Source organism: Anneissia japonica, unplaced genomic scaffold (assembly GCF_011630105.1).
Source record: "Anneissia japonica isolate Jap-2015-1 unplaced genomic scaffold, ASM1163010v1 scaffold1826_len1998817_cov189, whole genome shotgun sequence".
NCBI classification, from domain to species: Eukaryota; Metazoa; Echinodermata; class Crinoidea; order Comatulida; family Comatulidae; genus Anneissia; species Anneissia japonica.
Window position 1 is genome coordinate 275,969 of NW_022742159.1, and position 25,450 is coordinate 301,418.

General features: G+C 34.9%; 3 protein-coding genes across 5 annotated transcripts; 1 reads left to right on the top strand and 2 right to left on the bottom strand.

The window, feature by feature from the left end:
- Positions 1-3,088: 3,088 nt before the first annotated feature.
- LOC117119040 (targeting protein for Xklp2 homolog) lies at positions 3,089-14,618 on the bottom strand. The gene is made up of 13 exons (XM_033263850.1): positions 14,353-14,618; positions 13,643-13,876; positions 12,112-12,564; positions 11,603-11,719; positions 11,062-11,182; positions 10,079-10,595; positions 9,568-9,751; positions 9,247-9,383; positions 6,722-6,820; positions 6,391-6,567; positions 6,060-6,209; positions 5,218-5,326; positions 3,089-4,609 (listed from the first exon to the last, which is right to left on the bottom strand). Exons 1-13 carry the CDS (start codon positions 14,453-14,455, stop codon positions 4,320-4,322), a joined length of 2,691 nt encoding a protein of 896 aa, XP_033119741.1. The 5' UTR covers positions 14,456-14,618; the 3' UTR covers positions 3,089-4,319.
- Positions 14,619-16,913: 2,295 nt separating this feature from the next.
- On the top strand, positions 16,914-22,411 carry LOC117119041 (anamorsin homolog; the record flags this gene model as incomplete). The annotated part of the gene is made up of 11 exons (XM_033263851.1): positions 16,914-16,966; positions 17,391-17,554; positions 18,463-18,610; positions 19,311-19,315; positions 19,383-19,450; positions 19,996-20,110; positions 20,255-20,328; positions 20,475-20,544; positions 20,749-20,797; positions 21,006-21,090; positions 21,432-22,411. Coding segments are annotated over 11 exons (945 nt in total), but the record flags the coding sequence as incomplete, so codon positions are not given.
- A 92-nt stretch (positions 22,412-22,503) lies between these two features.
- LOC117118965 (peptide deformylase, mitochondrial-like) lies at positions 22,504-25,404 on the bottom strand. 3 transcript variants are annotated; one of them, XM_033263713.1, is made up of 3 exons: positions 25,261-25,404; positions 24,189-24,732; positions 22,504-23,528 (listed from the first exon to the last, which is right to left on the bottom strand). In XM_033263713.1, the coding sequence occupies exons 2-3, from the start codon at positions 24,727-24,729 to the stop codon at positions 23,368-23,370; spliced, it is 702 nt and encodes a 233-aa protein (XP_033119604.1). In that variant the 5' UTR covers positions 24,730-24,732; positions 25,261-25,404; the 3' UTR covers positions 22,504-23,367. The 3 variants fall into 3 exon arrangements, with proteins under 3 accessions (XP_033119604.1, XP_033119605.1, XP_033119603.1); XM_033263714.1 differs by lacking the exon at positions 25,261-25,404 and adding an exon at positions 25,005-25,112; XM_033263712.1 differs by lacking the exon at positions 25,261-25,404 and adding an exon at positions 24,954-25,063.
- Positions 25,405-25,450: the final 46 nt, after the last annotated feature.

Genomic DNA, 25,450 nt, shown 5'->3' on the forward strand with positions numbered 1-25,450 from the left:
TTTTCAAGAGGGGAAAACCTTGAATTTTGAAGAATTTAAAGTAATTAAAAGACACCTCAGAAGTCGGGAAAACTCATTTCCCGCCTTCTAGGAATCAAAATTTTCCTGGGGGAGAACCCCCGGACCCCCCTCCTTTTGGGATTCATTGATTCATGGAAAATTCGTATGCAACTACTCATTTTTTTTTTAAATTTTTATGTATGTATACACTTAAGGCATATTTACTGAAAAACAATGGTAAAAAATTACCTGACCGTTTTCAAGAGGTAAAAACCTTGAATTTTGAAGAACTTAAAAGTAATTAAAAGACACCCCAGAAGTCAGGAAAGCTCATTTCCTGTCTCTTATACACATCTAGATGTGTATAAGAGACAGTAAGTAAGTATGCGCTTGTTTGTTTCTTTAAGTTTCACGCATTTAGCGATCATCAGACAAGTAATGGATAATGTTATGTGCTTTGCTTTTATATGCTGGGGTAGGTATTTTGTTTACGTTTCAGGCCAATGCAATCTATGCATTGAAGGAAAGCTGGCCATTCTATGCTTAAACCGACCTAACATTATCAACTTGTTGTTAAGTGCCGTCATAGCAACACACGTGATGAAGGTTTAATATTGATGTTTCACTATGTTTCGAAGGGAAATTTGATATCAGTGCAAACAAGTTGGAAGCCTACCGCTGGCCGGATATAATTGACAATTTGATTAATATGCTTGATATCTGCAAGAACTCCAAATACACTAAACGTTTTGCACTATTTGTGCTAACAAATACTGAAATAGATAAAAAATTAGCAATATTATGAAAATATGAATATTCACAATTAATTGTAGATAACATGGGTGGCACTAGCGGGGACCGGGTGGGGTAAGAGGCAAGGTCCACCGTGTCGCGGAAAGCACTCCTTTCCGCCCATTTAGGGATAAAAAAAAAAAAAAAAAAAAGAAAAAAAAAAGGGGGAAAAAAAAAACCCTACGGTTTATTTCTATTTCAATCTATGTCCAACTTTCAAACCTATAATGAATTAGCTTAATTCTACCTTACTACTACTCAGCCTGATATTCACTTGCCTATTTTAAAGCTCGTTATGGGTTTATCTTTTCTACCGGTAACTTTTGGTTAACTCGTTAATAAAACGGCCTAAGGCCTGGGCCGAGTCTGAGATTTCATAATATATGATGTGAACGTGTTGACAACTTACTGGATGTTCGGAAGATGTGGTGAAATCGCCTCCGGGTGACGTTTTGGTCCAGTTGGCTCAATTGGAAATTGGCGAGGCGGGAGCTTCGGTGCTTCACGGAGTTCAATTGATGGTATTTGTCGGAAAAGTTTCAATGGTGGAAGGATTTGTTTGAAACGATAACTGCAGTTGTACGTAGTTGCGTTTATGTTATCGAAATTAACTTCCATGTCAAAAAAGCATCTTGTGCAAAATATTAATACGAACGAGTGTGTGTATACTGTGTTGTGGTGGTAGTGATCATCAACTCAAAAACGCGAATGCTATGGCAACCCAAATCAAACGCGCAATATTTTGCGCACTTGTAGGCAAGGCGTTACGTAACATGGAGCGCGTGTAGTACGCATGTTTAAAAAACACTATCACATCATCCGCTTGGACTGTGATGTTTATATTTTAATTAATTTAACGCTTATTTTATACTCAAATTTGCTATGGTTGATGATTCTTTAGGGATATTGGGCAAACAGAGATGATATGTGTGTAAGTTTACATCTCAACGCTGAAAATCTTTACTAAATTGTTTTAGTCTGCAACACTGGATAATGTTACACTATTATACATAAGGATTACGGGAATCATTACGGTAAACTAGCAATATCAAGCTATCATATTTGACTGATGATGCAAATTTTAACTACAAGCGTATGTTAATATTTTCTAAATTCGCCTTGTCTCTCTGGCACAGTATGTTCAAAACACTGGCGCGGCTAAAATCTTGCTGGTAAAAGGCGTATTGTTTTTAATTGATTACTTCCAAACGTTTATCAGCTACATCCACAACACTTCAGTAAGTTTTTAAAAACAACATGCCTGCATGAAAGTCACATTAAACAGTGTATTTATGAAAAAATATCTGGAAAACATACAAATCTAATTTTGTAAAAAAAAAAAAAGAGAGAACCCACGCACAGTATAATAATCAGTGCAGTTGGAAGAATAGTTGACAAGCCTACAGAGTGAATAGATATTTTCTTGACAACCAAATGAAGAACGATGTTTTCCATTATATTAGATTTTGGAACTTAAAGAACATAAAATGTTCCTCTTCATAATTCAAGAAGGAACAAATCTAGAACGTTTCAGACCATTGTAAACAAACTTACAAACTGGGTCTTCAAAACGATTAAATATTTTACTGGTCAATAACATCAGACACATAATTATATTCGTGTACCAATTTTAAAATTTTTGTTGCAGAGGAAGTCCAAAAATCAACATTATTTTCGAAATACAGTATCTTATTGTAAATTAATAACGTACAGTACTAGTGTTTGATCCGTTCAGATGCACAAATTTTAGGTTGAATTTATAAGAGTTTTGTCGATTTTTCATAATTTAAACAATTGCATATTAGAATAACAATTTAAGATCTTGGTAGCCTATTTTTAGTTATCGATCTGGGTGCATCTCTGTAAACAACCAATCAACCATGAACATGTCGAGATTAAATTCCAACCACTGCCACTCCCTTTCCCACCACCTTCGCATGTTTCTTGAATAAGAAGTTGCAGAGTACTGGTGTTCAAAGTCTTCAGCATAAAGTTATAATGATAGGCCTACACAATATTTTGACGTTCGTGTAATAATTCTGCGAAATGAAAATCACTCCCTCGACTTAACTCGAATAGCGAAGATGTTAAGTTTGGTTTCTTTGAAAACTGCAAGTTGGAGTGCATTTTTAAAGTTGAGAAATCATGCTCTACCATAGTAAAAATCGTGAAAATTCCTCTCACCAATTTGAAAATTGGCAAAAGTACTGTATATGAAAAAATGATGCCTACCTAGTATGGTGTGGATGCAATAATTAAAGAATAAAACAGAATAATTTTCTTATGGACAGACAAGTAACAGTATTTGTTTTATTTACAGACAAGATTAAACCATCAGATGGCTCGACTAAAGTACTTGAAAAACTTGACAAGCCAGAACAATTATTGTACTACATGTTATCAAATCCTCCCATTCATTGGGTTTTTTCAACAAAGATCTTACATAACCAAGTCCTGTATTAAATTCAGTCTGTAATAAACTTTTAAATGTTTATATCAATTCTGTATATCTTACATTTAAATGTCTGCATTAATTCTGTACAAAAACATACATTTAAATGTTATTTTGAACAAAATACATTAAGATTACATAAACTTTCAAATGTTTATATAAATTCTGTATATCTTATCTAAAGACCAAAAACAAATGTATGTAGAGCAGTGAAAATGTTCATTCAGATAATTTCATAGTAATAGTACAGAAATATATCAAAATAATTAACATTAAATAATGAATAAAGTAAAATTTATCAAATAGGCATTAAACCTCCTGAAAGTGTACATCATTTAAATTTGAACATTTTCAAATCAAAAATCGAAGTGTTTAAATACAAAACAAAATCACACTATTTAAAAACAAATACACTGTACATTAACTAACCTAATAAGATCAATGTCTTTTCCCAAAAACTGTTTATATGATAACTACCCATAAAATACTAAACAGTCTGGTGTATATTCGTCAAGCTACAGTAAACATATGTTTCATTGTATTTTTAGACACATTGCTTCTTCGTAAGTATTATCGCACAGACGTTTTTACTTAAATGGAGGATGGCAGAAAATGTAACTTAAGGTAACTACAGTATATCATAAAAATCACAGCATGATTCGCCACAATTTTAATTTATGTTTAAGGTCATAATAAAGATGGGGACATGGTTGAATAAATGCTGTCCACGTTATATCACTACCTATCTATTTATAATGGATAAAATCAGCAGTCATCTTTTAAATACAATGCCAAAACTAACAACATGACAATTCCTTTACCCACGCCACTTCAAATATTGGTTAATAAAAAGAAAATGTTATGTTATGTCAGTAAGTTTGCAAACAATCTTGAAAATAACTCCCCAAGGAACACACATTACCCTTACTGCCTTAAGAGTACGTAGTAATCTATTGTTTTCTTTTCTCATTATCCAAATATCTAAATTGATGTGGCTGAATTATTAAAAAATACAAAAATTGTAATAAAATCCATTGTTACAGACTATAAACTATGTACATTGTTACCCACACTGTTATAGGATAGTTCTATTCCTCAATCGGTCACTGAATTTGGGTGTTACTGGTTGGGTGAGCGGTTTTTCACTATGCTCAATCTCAACTGGTTTGTATTGGCGTATTGGATTGGATTTGGGAACCATAGCGGCACGCATCTGCGCGACCTCTTTCTGTTCCCGTAATGCATTCTGTCTCTCCAGTTCTGCTTTCTCTAACGTGATTTCTATTTCTCGCATCCTTTTCTGCGTTTCGTATTGCTGGCGTTGTTCAGCTCGCTTCTCGCTGTTCAGCATAAAATCGCTAATCTCTGAGGGTTAAAGTACAATTCAATTGATAGGAAAAAGAATCAATTCAGTTGACAATATCTGAAGATAATTTAACTGTATTTAAATTGCTTAGTTTGTATAATTAAGTACTGTAGTATTCTTTGCTAACAGATGCATAAATAACAATGTATATTTTTTTTGCAAGTACATTTGGAAGCGTTCTGACTATTCAGGACGACAACACGCCAGATAGGGCATAACACCACTCCTACAATGTATACGCAGATTGAAAAAAAATATTGTTTTTCACTGATTTACAGACATTGTACTACAAATGTCCTTAAATTGACTACCAGCCAATTTGGGTTTATCAATTTTAAATAATACAGGAAAGGTATTATTAAACTGATAATTGATGGGGGAAAATTCAAATTATTATTCAAATTACAGTAATTGCAAATTAATAACTTACTTATTAACTATACAAATATGTCAATTCAAATATAGAATCGAACTTTTCATTTTTTTTTAGCACATGGCAGACAGTGCATCTTCAAATTTTGCTGGTAATCAGTAATGATTTTTATTTTTTTATCTACAGTCTGTACAACAGTTGACAGATTTGGTATTTTAAATAAGCAAACTTTACCTGTTAACGGCTTATCAGATTTCTGTGGAATGAATGGTTTTCTGTAAAGAACGTTTGCTTCCTTTGCGTGGAATGTCTGATTTCTTTCCTTTTCCAATTCCTCTGCCATCTAATAAACAAAAAAAGATGTCACAAGTTACAATGACGCTGACAGACAAGCAAGAATTAAATAGTTATAATTCTCAGTAATACTTTTACTTCCAGAAATACAGATGTATTAAGACAAACTCGATCCAAGCAGTGGTATAAAGTTTGGCCAAACAGGAATATGTTCCTGTGTCTCCAACGAGAAAGTGGTCCAAGGGCGAAGCTTTGAAAACTGTAACAGATTTAAAAGGCTTGTTTATTCAATTTTAGATTTCACTAAACAGAATGCATTTTCTCCAAACATCCTGCTCGACCCACAATGACAACTTTCTATAACCTCTTCACAGAGTATTTGCTTCATCTACTTTTGATGCTCCTGAGCATGAAAAGTACTTCAATAACAGCATACTACAATATTAATAAGTAAGACTACCTTCTACTAAAAATTCCTGCACTTTTTTTAACTGTTTAGCTAGGGACAGTAGGATGTGTAAAAACGAAGTTGGTTGTAAGGTTGCATTTCAACATGATGTATAGTATACTATAATATGGAGTGGTGAAGTACATATTACTGGGTACTGTATACACAAAGTTTCTTATCACTTGTATTAAATACTGATGGGAATCAAACCTACAACCACTCACTATCAAGATAACTGCCATACTTCTGGACTATGAAAGCCTGTGGTATGTCGGAACAATATTTTATAAAATTAAAGAATAATCCACTAGAATTCTTGTCATAATACCCTAACCTTCTTGCTCCAGTCCTGAGCTCTTTTGGCACCGACATCTTCCTGATGGAAACCAAACGGTTTAATTTCTGTTCCTTTTTTGGTTTTCTTTTCAGGCACACCTGACACTGTGTCCAGAATTGGCATTAACTGGGCCTTAAATTCTCGCAGCTGTAAAAGAAGATTTTACAAAATTATTCATAACTGAAATGGTCTGGACCCCCTCTATTTAGAGGTATGATATTTATGGTTGGATATTACACTCTTAAACTTAAATTTGAATTTTCTTTTCTCCTTTTTTTTTTTTTTTTAATTTACAAAAATTTACAGCCCAAAGCAAATGAAAACAAACCTTCTGTTCTTCTTTGAACAACTGCTGTATTTTTTCTTCTTTTTTCAAAACAGTTGCTTCATCCCTTGACGCAAATGAGAACGGCTGAGGTTCGGTGGTCTTGTGTTGCAAGTTTGGTGCGAATGGAACACCGACATGCGGGGCTGGGCGTGCTTTTACCACAGGCTTTTCTTCTTCCTGTAATAATTTAAAAATATTATTACATAAATAATTTACAAAGTAATATGTTTGATGGCCTCCGTGTGTAGTTAATTTAATCCTATTATATTTTGCTTGTTATTTCTTTCTAAAATTCCAGTGGCCTACTGCCTTAAACCACTACATATCTTACCGGTTTTGTGTCATTTTCGTGGAGCCTTTTCCTGTTCTTCAGTGCAAAGGCCGGTGACTTCGGACAAGTTAATACATTTGGTTTTGCTTCTGGTAATCCCTATTAAAGAAAGAATGAAAAATATATTTATTTATGATAAAAATGGTATATTTTAGAAGTAATTAATTTCAATTAAACTGAAATGCAATATTGTGTGTAAAAATGACCAAAGAGAAATAACTGTACAATACTGTGTGTAAGAATCACCAATGACGGGTGTTATATATACAGAAATATAGAACGAGTTAAAAAAAATATGGCAACCACTGAAACTAAGGCAGATTACTAAATACACATTTTAAAGTCAGGCTCCGGAGAAAAAAAAAGAAAGATTAGTTCTACAACTTATCAACATTTTTTTTCCCTTCAGAGTCTGACTTTAAAACTGCTGGTCAACATGTCGATGATACTAGCCACCTGCACCATAAGGACCAACTGTTAAGACCACTGCTATAAAACAGTGTCACGTTTAGTAAATACATGAGTGTTGAAAATTAAACAATTGTCTAGACAACCAGGTTGCACTCATTGACAAAATTATGTGTTGAATGGTGTCATGCACAATGGTATGTGAGCTCACAGCAAAGAAATAAAAAAAAACATAACAATAACATATAGTTATCTAGTGGTTTCAGCAGCTAAGCCTAGTTCCTCCTTGATGTTTACATCAAATATTAATTATTGTTATGAACTTGAAGCCGACCTTGCTGTGAACTTGTTTCTACATCACTTTTTAGTTTGAGCCTTTTGTAACATAACATTCTACAAAACACTTAAATGCACCAGCAAACAAGCCAACCCTAATTATTTTTCAGGAAATATAAGAAAAAGTACATTCTGATATACAAATGAGGATATTGGCCTCCAGGCGCCGTCTAATAAGTGTGTAATATTGCACACTGTCAAGATTGTTACTTAAAGGCTATCCCCAAGTAGACCTTAAAATTTTGTTGTTGTGATGCAGAGCACAGTGGCACTTGGAAATCGAGGCCAGTCAGCTGGAAATTATTTGTTTTTTAACAGTCTCAGTCTAATTCTGGAATTCATTGTGTTGGTGATGATCAAAAGATATCCTATACATGTATGCTTCTTCTTCTTCCATTAATGGACAAACTTCAATGCTGAAGGCTCCTGTCCATCTAGCCCAATACGATTTGCAACCGGTGCACAAAAGTTAGGATGTGGGCTTTTCTTTGTAATTGATTTATTTAAAATGAAGCTTTTGCATTATATTTTCCGTAACCAGGATGGGACCCTTTCAGGTACTATCCCTCTGGGTCGGAGGGAACCTGAAACTCATCAATGGTAAGGGTATGCCCTTCCCAATATTTACAGCACTTTGCTTATTGTAGAGTGTGTCTATTGATTCCCCTTTCTACTAGCCTCAATATATATAAAATAAGTAGACAAAAAAAAAATCATATTCTCCAGAAGGTGACTAATTGGAAGCATAGATTTTATTTAACGAAAAAAAAAAAATTCAGGTGTGTAATGAACATGTTACTGTAATACATTTATACACCTGCCAACTCTCACGCATGCTTGAGTCCTGTCTCTTATACACATCTTTTGACAAAAGCATGTGACATGGTCACCAAAAATGGTAATGATGACATCACATAATGACCATATATAGGCACATCATGACCATATATAGACACATCATGACCATATATAGGCACATCATGACCATATATAGACACATCATGACCATATATGTCATTCATGCTTGTTTTGGCATGGCAAGCCCCATATAGGCACATCAATGACTATATATGGGTATACATCATTTTTTTCTCAAATACTATTTGATCTAGTCTGGATAGGGCTTTATGGTAAAATCAGGAAAATACCCTAGAAATTAATTTAAAAATTAAATTGCTCATTTAAAACTAAAGGTCAATTAATTATCCCCTTCCAAGTTAACAGTATATTAGGCCAGGTTAAAAAAAAAAGTAGTTTCTCATCCTAATATTTTGGAAAAAGGAGAATGGGGGAACTTTTTTTTTACTCCGGTATATTCAAGATGGTCGATGGGAAACAGCTAACTACTTTCTCACTTTTACCAAGTAGACACATTGGAAGCATAAAAGAATGTACTGTATTGCCAACCACGAACAATTGAGAGAAGAATTTTACTGATGTGAGTTAGTCAGATTTTTGCACATTTCGTAAATAAAAAAAAAAATTTGGTGAATAAGAGAAAATGGATGAGAAAGAGGGACAAGAAACTATTAATTTTTTTTACTTGGCCTAATATAAAGGTACATGATCCAATAGATTCTAAAGCCTGCTGCACTATCTGCTTATGACAAATTTCATGGTATTAAAAAAATTGTTGGCATACTAAAAATGACTGTTAAAAATAACCTTTGATATATAAATTATCATCTATTACTTTATAACAGTTATTATACTTATAAAATTAAATTAAATGCTTTAATGCAAATAATACAGGTAGCAAATTTAATGATTTCCCCCACTTACGTCTTCATGTCTTCAACTTCTTTATCTTCCTTATCCTTTGCACTCACTACAGTGGATGGCCGTTTCCTCTTTCTTGTTTCAAGGGCTGGTGTCTTTGGACATGTTAACTTGGGTGCAACAACAGGTTGTGCGGGTCCTAGAGAGAATAAAACAGCAAAATTGAAATTTAACATTTTTTAGATTTAAAGATGCAATGTAAATACCTTTTTAGAAGAGTCACCTAACAGTCCTAACTGTCTAGATCATTGTATCATTCAATGCTTGAGATCTACATTCTACAATCCTGAGATCTACATTCTCTAACTGGTTTACAAATTTACCTTTGTTTTGCTGTCGACGTTTCCAACTCTGGAATCTTTCAGGAGTCCGTACTTGAAATGCAGCCACCTGCTCCGCCATGGATTGGAAACGTTTTGGAATGCTAGGCTGCTCAAAGTGATCTGATTTATGTTGGTTTTGGAAGTTAAATGGCTGTGGTTTTGTAGGCCCCTTTGATTGCTTCTGCTGCAGGAAGATCAGATGCAATATAGTATATTTTTTTTATTTACATAAATTTTAGTGCCTCTTTTAGTTTCATGCTAGAAGATGTTAAGATCTGACCACATTATTTTTATGTGAAAAACATTTGTCCAATAAGAGCACATGAAAATGTCATCACACCCATATATGGGCAAACCTCATGTATTTTTGTGACCTAAAACATGATCTCCACACACTGTTTCACTCCTGGCAAGTCTTAATTTTAACCAACTCTCTCATGATTAAAAAAGAAAAAGGAAATTTTGTGTAGAAATCTGGAGTCACTTACTAGGAAAAAGGTAAGTTACTTACTGGCTGTGTGTGTTTTCTCAGAGAAGAGAAGAAATCTTCCTCAGACACAGAACGTGGAACAGCTGGACCTGTCTTAGTGATTCTAGCATCAGTGGAAAATTCAAATTCCTTGGGCCGTGTGATTGGTTGCTGGGATCGGACAGGTACGTAATTAGTTGAAACCTGTAACTTTTTGTATGATTCCTCTGCCATTTTTCTTGTTTTGGCCATCTGCTTCTGGAACTCATTAATCTTCTCTAATTCCAATTCCTCCGTCTTTTTTGCCTTCTCGCCAGTGAAATGCATCTTTCGTTTCATAAAAGTCGGTGTCTGGGGCATAACTAATTTGTGTATGCCGGAAGGTTTTGATTTTGTTGTGATTGTCAAATCTGTTCGCCGTCGTTTGCTAGATGGCGTCTGAATGGTGCTTGGTGTTGGTGTAACTGGATTTGATCGCCGAGGGTTCAACCGTACAGAGCGCCTTAGCTTGTTCATACTGCGCGTTACTCGATGGTTATCAACTTGGCCCTCACTACCTCTGTTAATTAGAGGACAAAGATATACATATAATGATCGGGATCTATTGAAGGGTGTACAAGGTTGACACATAGGTCAAGCCATCTGTAGAGCTGAGAGAATGGATAGGTCACATATAGGAAGTACACATAAAGTTAAAATGTTTGGAGATGTTTATAGATGAAAAAGTTGGGAGAAGGGTGGGGGGGGGGTGTGAGAAGAAGTATAGAGATATTATATGTTAAAAAAGGAAAGTGCCCACAAAAAAAAAAACCTGGGAATGAGTTGTAGCAAAATATTCATTAAAACTCACTGTGCAGTAATTAATCTGAGGTGTTGCAAAACATAATATAATATTCACTTTAATCTGGCACAGGACAGATTGTAATGGGAAGATACTGCAACTCTACATGGATCAAGTGCACTCCATCATTTGTATGCAACTGTTTGTACCTAAAATGTTAAAAGATATGCAGGCCTAACTGTACCTTCTCTTTTTTGTTGTTTCTGACACTGGAGTGGCCGGTTTGGAAGCTGTTTTTGCGTTGGAACATGTGCCCCAACTAGTCACAATGTTCGCAGGCTTGCATAGCTTGTCAACAGGTGCTTCTGAAATATGAATAACATTTAGTTTAATTACCAAGATTACAAATTTGTTTGATGTGCCATATATGGGTATGATCATGTCATAATACATGCAAATATGGGCATATCACATTTATTTGTCACATAAAATTTGAGTGTAGATGGATCTTAAAACATTTACTGTATATATATTTATAGTATTATGCTAATTAACCTCAGTAAGTTAATAATAATGTGCACAATGAGTAAATACCATTGCAGGGGCAGATCCAGAGATGTCTGAAAGGATTGAGATAAAACCACTGTAGGGGCGGAATTTTTGTTTTCTAGACGCCCGAAAATAACCTCTGAGGCATTTTGGTTGATCAATTTTTGAGGGACAGTTCAAGTTCGATTGCCACATTGAAATGGTCCTTTGTGAATGTTACAATACATTATGCTAACCTGTTTGTTTAATTTCAGCCACTGTGCTTTCTGGTTTCTTAACACATTTTGTTTCAGAGCTTGTGGTCCAACTTGTAACAAGATTTGCAGGCTTTCGTGGGTTTTCAACAGACACTTCTGAAATATGAATGAAAGTTTTAATTTGTGTAATGAACATGTTACTGTAATACATTTATACACCTGCCAACTCTCACGCATAATACTTAAGTCTCATGCAATGAGCATTCACTTTCTATGTCTCACGCATATGTTTCATTATCTCATGCATCATAAGAATTTTGAGAGGCCGATTATACCCTAAAATTCATAAAAATGAAGTGAATTCATCATTAAAATGTGAATACAGGCCATGTAAATTTCATTTAACAAAGCTTTACAGATCGACGACTGGAAACAGTAGTTCCACCACTACAATTAAAAAATATAACATAGAGGGCTCTCTATTTCGTGATTTTTACATAGAGGGCGGCATATACAAATTTTATTAATGTGCTATTTTCAAAGCTAACCTGCTTCTATGCTTTGGGCCACTGGACTTTTGACTTTCACGGGGCTAGCTTGAATCTCAGGACTTGCTACCTTTGTAAGTGCATCTGCATTAAATGCTGGTAATGAAATGAGTTTGGCTTCACCTGCAGGGGCTTCTGCCTTAGGGGATTCAACTACAGGGGCATCATCTGCTTCAGGGGCTACAAACACTAGAGGGGCTATAACTGCTACAGGTGTTTTAGTTGCCGGGGCTTCAGTAGCCGGGGCTACAGCTGCCGGTGCTACAGCAGTAGAGGCCTCATTTGGCGAGTCTTCAGTTTCCATAGCACTTGTATCGCCCTCACTGTCTTCGTGCTGGGTGATCTTTGGTGGGGCTGGTATGTCTTCGTTTCTGAATACTGGTGGATTTGGAGCCACAGTGTGTACTTGTAGTGATGAGGCTTCATGTTCCGCCTTGCCATCTTCTTGGGAATCTGACAAAATAACTCTTTCAATTTATTGATTTTTAACAATTCAAAAATAAAATTTGATAAGGCCACTGGAATGAAAGTTGTAGGTTTGCGTCCACCGCCCGCATGCCTAAACAGCTACCACACGAAAATTTTCATTATTTTGAAAAGTTCATTATTTTGAAAAAAAATATACTTCGTTTTAAAAAACGGACTTTCTAAGCCGTAAACAGACAGAAAAACGATCTATTCATCACTGATCACTCGTCGCGAACACCGAGCGAAGGCAGGCCTGGCCACATCGCACCATGAGCACCGATCACTGCTGAGGTCATTTACGGGTCAAATCGATCTTTCTGACCAATAGGAAATCTCGTATGTTTATAGAGGTCTTAAATGTAGAAAAGGATCTGTTTTATAGGCTAGTGTACATTTATGGCTGTAAGCATTGTTTCTTGGGAATAAATGTAAAATTACCAATGCCGCAGCTTGTGGACAGCATTTATAAAAAAAATAATGAAAAATGAAAAAATGCCTTATGTGTTTTCAAAATTTTTCGGACGCAAACCTACAACTTTGATTCTCGTGGCCTAAAAAAAGAGGGTTTACATTAGAAAATAATATTGATTTTTATAAAGTGCTAGAAAAAAAAAAACATTGGAATGTATGAACAAATTATTTAGGAAGATATTCTTTATTTTGTTTATCAAAACAAAAACAAAAAATTCATTTTGTGTCTGTAATAAATTTTGTACTTTCAGTGATTTATCATGGCATATTCCTGTTTTTGGGACATTCAAAGAATCCTAACTAAAGGTTTTGCACAGGCAGGTCATATGGTTGGCATAGAACTTGTGTAGCAAACAATTTAAGCAATTTTTACATTGTGGATTTTACAATACCATGGATATCTTTATTATTATTAATGTGAAGGAACTAAAATAATCTATGGTTATTCTTATAACATGCCATAGAATAGTGCATTAATACAAGACTGAAGTTTAAGGTTAGGGTCAACCCAGCTCTACCAATAAACACCTCAGATTTACGCGAGTTTGTTGGAACAATATTCACGGCCACTAAAATACATTAAACATCATACCACTGCCTGAAGACAAGTGAACCGAAGGCTTAGTTATTCTCAGTGGTGATGTCTTCATTTCAACATCTGAGGACTCCATCTTATGTGGTGAATTACTTGATCCATCACATATTGGTTTCAACTCTTCTTTAAAATTTTGGGTATCATCTCCTGATGACGGTATTTGTGTTTTCGTAGCAGCAGCATTCGTAGATTCCTCAATATCCAATGGTATGTTATTTTCATGATCAAAATCTGAAAAGAGCAGATAAAACAGTCTTTGACTTTGTAAATATTTTGTTTCTTTCTACTTTTGTATTAATACAGACAAGTTTGATTCGAATAGGGCATAAATCTAAACTTGTTAAATATATCTACCCTTATAATTATATAATATATCTACTAGGCCTAGGTCCATGTAGCATACAGCAGTAACCATAAAAGATAGCCTAGGCCTGGCTACCATCCAACAAAGATCGGTGAGCTAAAGACACATGACATGGCATTTAAACTTTGTCTTTTTAGGCCTAGCCTAGCTAGGCGTCTAGCCTACACTTTACACAACAGAATACAACAAAACAAGGCTGGTGACAATATAGAATTAGGCTAGGTCTAGCTTTGCTTGAATTGAACAGAGGAATATCATCTAGCCTAGAGTCCTATGCCCATTGGTTAGCCTAGGCCTAGGGGCCTAGGTAGGGCCTCTGTTTATATTTTATTACTGTACTCACTGAAATACTCCTCCGCGTCGCCATCAAAACTATCGTCAGGCTTTGAGAAATCGACGAATTGTGGAGCTAGAAAATCCCATTTGTGACCCAACGTATCATCCATTTCGACACCAACCTGATGATCTAAGCAATACTTAACACTTTTCGGACACTTATATTTTAGAATAAGTTCTAAAAATTCTTTAATTTACGACTTAAAAGTGCAACAAAAAGCTTAACCAACACGGACGACTTCGTAATTCCCGGTGATGTTCGAATTGACCAATCAACAATCACGGTCGTATCACCGGTCCGAAGGTAGAGCTTATAGAGGGCGCTCTTGTCATTTAGAGCACCGAGAGCCGTAGATAGAGAGAGAGAGTTTGGCCAACTTGGCGCATGTTGTTACCAAACAGCGTGCGCGCGTATAGCTTTATAACACTTTATATGTAACACTGATGTTGCATAGACTTTTTTTTATTTATTCTGTTCATGATGGCAATTCAACTATGGGATTTTAATATATATACTATCGCCGTTAGTTTGTGGCCGGCTCGCCAATGTTTTGTTTTGGTGACAACATGGCCGGTGTAAGTCATGTGATTGCAATCCACCCAATCACACGCGCGTATAGCAGAATCCCGTGAAACCGATTTGGCCAAACTCTCTCTATCTACGGCTCTGTTAGAGCACAGAACAGAACATGCATGCAGTACAAACTACAACTAAAATACAGTATGAAGTAGAGATCAGTGGTACAGAGCTGTTACAGAAAGGTAGATATAAAAAATCATGTGGTTAAAATTAAAATCTAAAAAAATTAATATTTAATAAAATCACGAGACAGATCGAAGCTATTCAATTATATCTGATGCGCCTAGGTCGCTGTACTATACATCATTTAAGCATATTCTTCTATGTTTAAATATTAGTTTAAGTTCTACACAACCGTAAATATTATGGTCCCTAGAACTTATATGGAATTCTTTAGGTAGATCCCTGAAATGATGTTGTGTTGCATATTTGTAATATTTATTGTTGCATGTGTATATTTATCGGGGAAATAATAGGCCTATATTTGATATAAGATGAATAAAGATATATTTTATATCCGGATGTATTTCAACACAATAGATCTACGGTATTTATTTATAATTTTATGGCCTCGCCTCCCCCCATTTTTTTTATCTCTTCTTCTCTACGGTACGGATTTACTCGGTTTTTAATGGTCTAGTAACAGGTAATGTCCTCACTGAGTCTCTCTTTTTATTGTAGGCCTAGGGAAATGGAAACAAATAGGCCTATATGAAGACGAAAATCATGAAAAAAGAAATTACTACCTTGGTGTATTTATGAAGCTGTGTTGAGCCCCAAATGCTGCTACAAAAAAAGTCAAATAGCTTCTAAGTTTCCTTTTGATATTTTAATAGTTGTTATTTTCCAACAGAAACTAGAGAAATAGGTATACACATTTTCCTAATATAATCATTAATCTTTGCGGAGACAAATTTCTTTCAGCACGTACATTCAAACGTTTGTAGTAAATAATTAATAAACCCGATTTTTTTTTTTTTTTTTTTTTTTTTTGTAATTCTTATTCTTTTAATTGAGCAATTTATCTTTTTAGGCCTACGAGAGGTTTGTCATTATGATAGATTAGAAGGTAACAAATGCGGTACAAAATTATTCAGATTCATATTTCTTTCATTTGGGTTATATACACTATTTATATACACTAGCACACCAAGAGCTGCGGCAGGGTAATTTTTTGTATTTTAGGCAACGGTGGCGTCGCATACTGTATTTATGTTGGATTGCAACATCATTATTCATCATCACAGTCATTCGCTACACTGTTGTCGTTGTCGTGTTTGAGAGGTAAAATTATCCTTAACATTTCTCAAAGTACATTTTATTTCATTTCAGTGTAGTAAAATTCTTCTGATATTCGTTGTACGTGTTAAATATCCGAAATATGTAGATATAGTTTACAGCAATTGGATAGTAGTCGTAATTAATGCTAGGCCTGCCCTTAAGTCGCTCTGACCAATGCGGGAAATGATGAAGATCGACCCCGAGTGGAAGTTATTTGATAGAGAAAAGGAAGTGATCATGCTTGTTTTGCTATTCCCCAAGGCCTTAGTTTCTGCCAAGGGATCATGAAATTGACAAATAACAGAAAATACACTATGTATTTACTCATAAGGAACTTTGATTGATTAACTTCGAAGTCCCTGGTTTGATATTAGGCTTTATTTTAAGAGGCTGTCATTTTATTGCAGTTTGATTTTTTTCTGGCAGATTCACAAAAATGGAGAACATTACATTTTCTGGGAAGTGTGTTCTGGTGCTGTGGGCAACAGGACAGGACCCTGAAAATGTGAAAACACTTGTTGACAAGTTGAATATATCAGTCGGCGAAGGAGGTTCCGTCAAGGTGGAGAACATGCAAAGACTTCTATCTGTCTCTTATACACATCTAGAAGTGTATAAGAGACAGCTTTACACAACAGAAATTGACAGAATACAACAAAACAAGGCTGGTGACAATATAGAATTAGGCTAGGTCTAGCTTTGCTTGATATGTCATCATCACAGTCATTCGCTACACTGTTGTCGTTGTCGTGTTCGAGAGGTAAAATTATCCTTAACATTTTTCAAAGTACATTTTATTTCATTTCAGTATAGTAAAATTCTTCTGATATTCGTTGTACGTGTTAAATATCCGAAATATGTAGATATAGTTTACAGCAATTGGATAGTAGTCGTAATTAATGCTAGGCCTGCCCTTAAGTCGCTCTGACCAATGCGGGAAATGATGAAGATCGACCCCGAGTGGAAGTTATTTGATAGAGAAAAGGAAGTGATCATGCTTGTTTTGCTATTCCCCAAGGCCTTAGTTTCTGCCAAGGGATCATGAAATTGACAAATAACAGAAAATACACTATGTATTTACTCATAAGGAACTTTGATTGATTAACTTCGAAGTCCCTGGTTTGATATTAGGCTTTATTTTAAGAGGTTGTCATTTTATTGCAGTTTGATTTTTTTCCTGGCAGATTCACAAAAATGGAGAACATTACATTTTCTGGGAAGTGTGTTCTGGTGCTGTGGGCAACAGGACAGGACCCTGAAAATGTGAAAACACTTGTTGACAAGTTGAATATATCAGTCGGCGAAGGAGGTTCCGTCAAGGTGGAGAACATGCAAAGACTTCTATTGTGTAGGTTTATTATTTTTATTGTCATTTATAAAGTAATATGTTGTATTGTCTGACAGATATCTGACAGATAATTGTAAATTGTATTGTCATTAATCTTCTAGTGTTATTATTGAGATATATTTTTCTGTACCATCCCATAGTAAAGATACTATTTTTATATTTCTACCGATTTTTTGTAAACAATGGTTTTCAGCCATTGGCTGCTGTTTTATACCAAAATACAAAAAAAAATTAATAAAATTACCTCGCCTTTTTATTTATTGCATATTTTTATTAATTACTTTACATAATTTTATAGGTTATAGGTGTCTGTCAAATTAATACTGGTAATTAAGGATGAGAAGCAAAATAAAAACATTGAAATAATCATAGAATAAACTACAGTGTTACGTCACGATACCATGTGATACTACTTCGTTGCAAGAAGCCTTCAACCAGACGTCATTTTCTAAACTGACAAACTATTGATCCCAATTTCTATTGAATTATTAAGATGTTGTATCTTACTTTTTCTTTGTAAATTTTAATTGATGATTAAATGTGTGTTCGTTAACTAATATAATGCAAGCTTTTGTGTTTTTAGTACATTTTGATGGTAAAATATTGGATTTTAAAATGCCTATTCCAGAAAGCCTATGAAGTCATTCAGGCGTATTGGACAGTAACCAACGTCTGTTGTAAACAGAGTGCGCCACCTGGCGTCGTGACGACAGGACTGTGTCACTCTATAGATAATAATAATATTTTTAAAATGTTTAATGAATTCATGCATGCAATTTTTAAATATATTTAAACATAGAGATTAAAACTTTATACAGTATATTCTAATTAACAGTATTTGATAGCAGAATCCACTGGATACTAAATGGGCTTTAGTAAAACGATGTGGATGTTTCATTTTCTTGCAGCCTCGTATTCAAGTTCTATGTTTGATGTAGCTCTCTTAGGCACCTCATCTCCTCATGTCTCACACAGTCTAGAAATTCTTGGAGAAGTACTGAGGATTCTGAAACCTGATGGTACAATGGTTATTAAAGAACCAGCTGAAACAGGTAAATAATTATGATATTTAAAAAAAACAATAAAAAAAAAAATAATAACAATTTAATAGTTCAGGTCAGTTAGTACCTGTATCATTACTTAGTACATTTTATTGGAACTGGGTCTGTACAGTTGTATAATCTGTCAGCAAAAGGGATTGGAATTTGGTGCGAGAGTGACCTAGTTCAATTCATGCTTGTTTCTTTGGTAAGAAACTTTGCTCAAATTATCTCGCCCTTCGGTTAGGACATTTAGATGTTGCTCTGTGCATAATAGCACATGTGCACATAAAAACTAAAATAAAGTGAACTAGTGAAAAAGAGAAGGGAATTGTCTATCAATCTATTGACCATGTTAATAGGCACTGCATTGCAACAGCCTGCAGGAATCCATCAAATTCCCTATTTTGAATAAACTGAATAAACATGAAACAATATAAAAGAAATAGTAATACTGGTGCAATTATTTTATTATAACAGAAGAATTTAGTTCAACTAATACAGTCAACGTTTTTGAAATTATAATAATGTTTTTATAATTATAGTAAAGGTTATATAATTTTATTTTAATAACTACAGTACAATAATGTTTATTTATTCTTCTCGTTAATTTTATTGTTTATCCTCCTGCAGTGTAAGTGTTTGCTGTTGGTTGGGTATGAGAATAAAACAAATACTGTAAATAAAAATGTTTATAATAATAAAGAGAATACTGGTAGCAGTGATGTTGGTGGTGGCAGAGACAAACAATATTTTCTTATCATTTTCTTGATCCTTTTCATGTATAGATAATACTCAAAAAGCAAGTGCACTGATTGGCTCACTCAAGTTGTCGGGTTATGTCAATCTTTCCGAGGTAAGCTATCAGTCAATTTAGTCAAGTTTTAAGAAATTTGATTGAGTTTTGATTCTGTAATTAAGTAGACTATAATTTTTTAACTGTAAGACTTCATTTAAAATTAGTTTAGCGAACACTCCGACCAAAAATAACGGTGATTTCTAATATAAATTTTTTTTTTTTTTTTTTGGAATTTTATATAATGGAAATTTCAGAAATAAAAAAAATTGTAATTTATTTTTACTACCCCATCTGCTCCCTTGAAATTTCCAAAAATAAGGTATGTAATATTTTGTCCTTAATCTCAGCACTACACTGTTAACATTTACCACTAAAATTATATTTTTAATATTTCTTCCACATAAATGCTTTGGCAAAATCATTTTGTTTAACATGAAAACAAAATTAAATTTTGATTTTTTTTTCTACCCTCATCTGACAATCTTGAAAAAAATAAGTTTGCTGAACAAGGTATTAAAAAAGTCTTGCCTTACCTAAAAGAAATACAACTGTCATCATATCTATGGCTTTTACTGAAGTCTAGAATTATTTCTTTATTCTAGGCCTCAGTTACCAAAAATGGTTCACAACCTGTTGTTGAGATAACCTGTAAAAAGCCTGCATTTGAAATGGGGTCTTCTGTTAGTCTGCCGTTGTCATTTGCAAAGAAATCTCAAGGTAAGATATATTTCTTCAACATCTATTGATAATAAGGAAAGAATTGATCAGGCCTAGAAAAGTGGCATTACTTCTGAAATTTAAAAAAAACTTTATTCCTCATATACAAAAGTCAACAGTGTCTCTCATTTGATTCTTTCACAGGTGTAAAAACAGTAGATACAAATGTTGCCAAGGTGTGGTCACTCTCAACTAATGACATAATGGATGATGACTTGGTAAGACTTTAGTAAATCTTAATGTAGAAGAGTATAATTATGTTTCCCCCCCCCCCCATTTGCCATGAAAATACTGTTCGGTCAGGCTAAACTAAATACCAGTGTGATTTGAGCACCTGTGAATTATGCCTATTTATATTTTCCAGGATTTAATAGATTCCGATGACCTTTTACAGAAGGATGACCTTATAAGACCTACTGCTGAATCTCTAAAAGGTTACTATATAAAAATATATGTATATTTATAATATATTACATTTCATTTCATTGCAATATCAAATATGTTTACTTTAATGTACAACCCTATGTAGGCGCCTGTCTCATTTTATATCTTTAAAATAAATGGTATAATGATGTATTGGTGAAATCATAATTGTTATGATTGATTTATATTTATGATAATTGATTTGTTTACTGTAGCCCCTGCATGTGGACCTTCATCAGGGCGAAAGAAAGCGTGTAAAAACTGGTGAGTACAGTAGTTTTAAAATACATACACTTTGTTAACACTTTGTAGCAGGAACAGCCTATGTCCTCATTTAGTTGTTCTTGCAATTTATAATAATAATGCAAGAATATATATATTTTTACAATAAAGTTATGATCAATGTCTTGTTATACTGAAAACATATTAATAACTTCCTGAAATTCTCTACCTAATTTGCATATTTTTGCAGTACATGTGGATTAGCTGAGGATCTTGATGCGGAGAGTGAAGGAAGGACACCTCAACCCAGAGCAGCAACCTCAGCGTGCGGTAGCGTAAGTATCCCAGCATTATGTTGTTATGTCGGGGCTAAACCAGGGCACACGCTACGATAGTAAGGCCTTCACAACGATTCCATTTGATGGCACAATGCTGATGTCGTTAAACACAATCTGTGGCATGCGCCTCATTGCATGGCAGGTCCCAGCTTTTGAACCATAGGACATGTGGGTTTGGAGGAGGTGTGGCTGCAAACTTGTAATTTATATTAGCATCAAGTAACACACCCTTGTTATCTCTCCCCCCCCCCTTTCTTGGATGAGCTAAGTATTGGATTGCAGCTTATACTGGGTACAGTGTAAGTTTTTCTTTATTCAATTCTTTGTTTTCCTTACAGTGCTACCTAGGAGATGCTTTCAGATGTGCGAGTTGTCCATATTTGGGTATGCCAGCATTTAAACCCGGAGAGAAAATAAGTCTGAGTGCAAGGCAGCTAAATGCTGATGCGTAGATGACAAGATAATAAAGGAATTGTAAACACCTCATTGAAAAGAAAATCAAATACTTAGTGCACAAATCACCCTTTATTACATGAGACATTTCATAATGTAATTCATTAGGCCTAAAACCACCTCGAGCAATGAGGAACGGAGCAATCTGAACGGAGCTCAATTTGTGTACAGCTGAAGGAGATCCCTCTAATGTGTCCAGGCAAAAATGTGTTTTCTGAAATTTTCAAAGAGAATATTACAAGCAAGATACTAATAATTTTTAATTTATACAGGAATTTATGCATGAAATTTGAATTAGCATAACTGTGTGACAATTTGACTGCATATTCCATGACTACACATGGAAATAAAACAGAAACGAACTATAGATTACTAAATAGGGCCTGCTTTATACAATACCAAGAAATTGTACTATACACAACACTATATTGCACCACTTTACACATTTATCAAATTCCCTTTAAGTGGAACTCTAGGTTCCATCGAGGACCTTCCTACCCCTGACTGCACTTTAGACTCTAAAAACCTTTAGGTCTGGTAAAGCCTTCACTATCAATTATATTAGTTGATGAAATCGTATTAGCCCATTTAGAAATTGAATCATTGAACCTCTACCGACTTAGGTATGATACCAATTTAATATAAAAGTACATCTTTTAGCTATTTATGTATATTAATTCAATTTAGGCATTTTACTTAATGTTTGTGAGAAGGTAACAATTTACAATCAGGAACAGATTCAAAATTTTAAACAGTTGAAACGGCTGTGTGTGGTCACCACTGCACTGTCACAAACCATGAGATTTTCTTAAGGAATAGAAGGAAATAAGTTTAATAAATGTAAATTTTTGTAAAAATCCAGTAACTGACTCTCTCTTATGTGTTATCTGTGAGTACATTACCTATATTCAGTGTAATATAACACGCACAAACATTTGACAAATTAATACAAGTGAATGATTTACAAAATGGAATTTATTCGTACTGTACCATAATGTTCTTTAAATATATACTGCACCAACAATCAAATAAAGTTATTAGAACAATAACAAATTGTCACTGCCAATTAATAGACATTTAAAACTTTCTCCTTGGTCAATTACCCAAGCTGCACAGTAAATCAACTGAGAAAACATTGCTAGAAAGAAACCAGGCTGTTCTTCCAAAGCAGACGCATCCAATTTAAACAGCTCGTTTGATGGCGCTCTAATTGTGGAACTTTCCAAAGAATGTATCCACGAGTTCACTGGCCATGTATTGCAACATTCTAATCGGTGGCAGATCCATGAATTCAAAATAGAGGGGGCCCAGGGTGGGGCATTCACAGATGGTCTAGACCACCTCAACCCTACCATGGTTGGTTGGGTGTGAGGTAGGAACATTTATGATTATGGTACCTCAAGATGGCCGAAGATGGCACTCTGACTTTCTCCACTTTTAAATAATTTTGGAAATTATTCTCTTCCCCAAACCCCACCCCCGCCCCAAATCCACCACTGCTAACATGTTGTTCAGTCACAGGCTCAGTAAAACCTACTGTGTATTTACAGTAAACCCAAGTGTGAGGTGTGATATGATTTGACCAAGATAAAGTTACTTTTCGTGTTGGTCAAAATTTCAATGCAAACGAGGCTTGGCATGTTGAATTGTATTCAATGTACTTCGCATGATTTGAACCCAGTATAATGGTTTTGAAAGGTGAGCACCTTATTAAACTCAGAGGTACAGCTCCACTAAACTAACATAGTTTTCACAATCCGAGGACCAGTTAAATTGATACATTTTTCTTGCAAAAAAGATATCCATGTGAGAAGCATGAAATTATTTTAGATTCCATCGGATCCATTCATCGTCCATAAAAGTTTTTGATTCCATATGATCAATGTATAGAGTTCCATTCAGATGATCTATCTCATGCTGAAGGATCCTTGCTGGATATCCGGACACTTGCCATTCTAAATCCTTACCATCACAGTCAAAACCTTAAACCATAGAAAATATTTTACAAGTTAATTCAGAATTTCTATTTAATGATGGTAATTATAATTAATAATACAGTTAAACTTGCCTAAGTCAACTTTGCCTAACTCGAATAATTTCTATGTCGATCTTATTTTACAATTTTTGCAAATTGTTGTGTTTCTATTAACAAACAATCTCTAAGTCAAATTTTATCTAAGTCAAACAACTTTTCAATGCCATTTTGGATTCGACTTAGGCAAGTTCAACTGTATAACTGAATGAATTTTTAAAGAATTAACCCACTTAGCATCAGCATGGAGAAGCAGAAAGGAGTTTGAATTGTATGCTCCCTGCCTGTGAATACACTAGTGCTATGTAATGACATAAATTAAATGAAATAAGATATCACTTCTCTGATTACATAGTCCTTTAGAATAGATGTTAAGTTGTCAGTCTTGTTTACACAATATGGCTCTGGGCGAAAGAACAATGAATGTGTTAAAGACTCGTGTTTCCAAACAGGAAATACGGTACTCAGGAAAGGGCCATTGTTTGGGAATCTGTTTTAAATGAGGAAATTTTGATAGTGAGAAACCCAGGGGGAACATTTCCACTAAGCTGTCTGCACACTGAAAAAGAAGTATGCACATAAGAAATTACTTCTATGGTATTGAATATACCTTTAACCTTCACTTCATAAAATCTTGGAACATGGGCACGGAATCCTTTCAGACTGAGACAGCCCTCGGGCCATGTTAGTGTTCGTCGATCAAGAATTATTAATTTTGGGTTGATAATCACTGTCAATGGGAACTCCTTAGCTTCCCTCATTTTGAACACTTCTGGGGGCCATAATTTTGTGTGCTTGGGGGTAAATTCCACAGCAATTATTTGCCAAGCAGAGCCAATCTGCGGTGCCGCAATTCCAACAGCTTTTTCCTTTCTCAGAACTTTTATCATTTTTGTAATAACGTTTTGAATTTCTTTGGATTTTATACTACATTGCGGCACCGGTGAACTTTCCATGCGAAGGACTGGATCTCCAACTTGGCAGGCGTGGTCGTATGGTGGTGATTTTGATCGTGGAGCTTTGATGCAGTGTCTTGCAGCGCGCCAAAGTCTTGTGGTTATAAGTTCATCTGTGATGGTCCTACTGGCATAAAACCTTGAACAAGGTGTTTGCATAGCTTTTATCACTAACATGATGCTTTTGGTAAACATTTTCTGAAATCAAAAGCAGAACACTAAGTAGTAAAGTATGCATTCTGGGAGATTCTTGCTTGCTCACAGAAGTGCTGGTGGCTTTCCCACGACATGCCTTGTGGGAGACCCTTATTTTGGCATGTTTTGAGAATGTATGCCCAAAACATAGGCCTATAAAATGTTTTTGCTCAAAAAGGGCTTTCACCATCCCTGGCACTCCCATCGTAGCTACCATACCCTACCAAGCTCCCCCACTCCATAAATTAAATGTTTCGTTTCATTGCAGTAATTACAGAGAGAGGGCTCGAGCCCTACTAGCTAGAGAGGCCTTAATTAAATATCTGTTTCCAAGGAGATTCCAGTCGAGAAAATAGAGAAAGTGACCCAGGACGGTAGAGTAGTAGCTGTCGCTGTACAGTGTAGGCCTAGAACTAACTAATTCCCCCCCCCCCTTCTCCTGTTTCTAGCTTAGCTAAGCCTAAATTTGATTTTCACGTGTATTTTCTTATAAATTAATCGTTTCTGGTTACAGAATGACTTAAAACTTACATAAAAACTGAATTCAGGCCTTTTCGCGAAACTTTTGATAACCTTTTTCTTGCCATGCGGTTATGGCTATTCGCCCGACAACGTGTATCTAACTTCTTAGAATGAATCAGATGTGTCAAATGTAAACATTTTACGAACCACCACGATTATTATTGGATACGATATGCACGATTAATATTTTTCATCCGTA

What these genes read in the sequence shown, in the direction of transcription:
- LOC117119040 (XM_033263850.1), bottom strand. Translation starts at nt 14,455, where the DNA reads ATGGATGATACGTTGGGTCACAAATGGGATTTTCTAGCTCCACAATTC. An exon ending in ACGAAAATGACACAAAACCG is followed by an intron (nt 6,568 to 6,721) that starts GTAAGATATGTA and finishes AAATTATTACAG; the next exon opens with GAAGAAGAAAAGCCTGTGGT. An exon ending in ATCTGATAAGCCGTTAACAG is followed by an intron (nt 4,610 to 5,217) that starts GTAAAGTTTGCT and finishes TTTAACCCTCAG; the next exon opens with AGATTAGCGATTTTATGCTG.
- LOC117118965 (XM_033263712.1), bottom strand. An exon ending in TTATGAAGTGAAGGTTAAAG is followed by an intron (nt 23,529 to 24,188) that starts GTATATTCAATA and finishes CTATGGTTTAAG; the next exon opens with GTTTTGACTGTGATGGTAAG.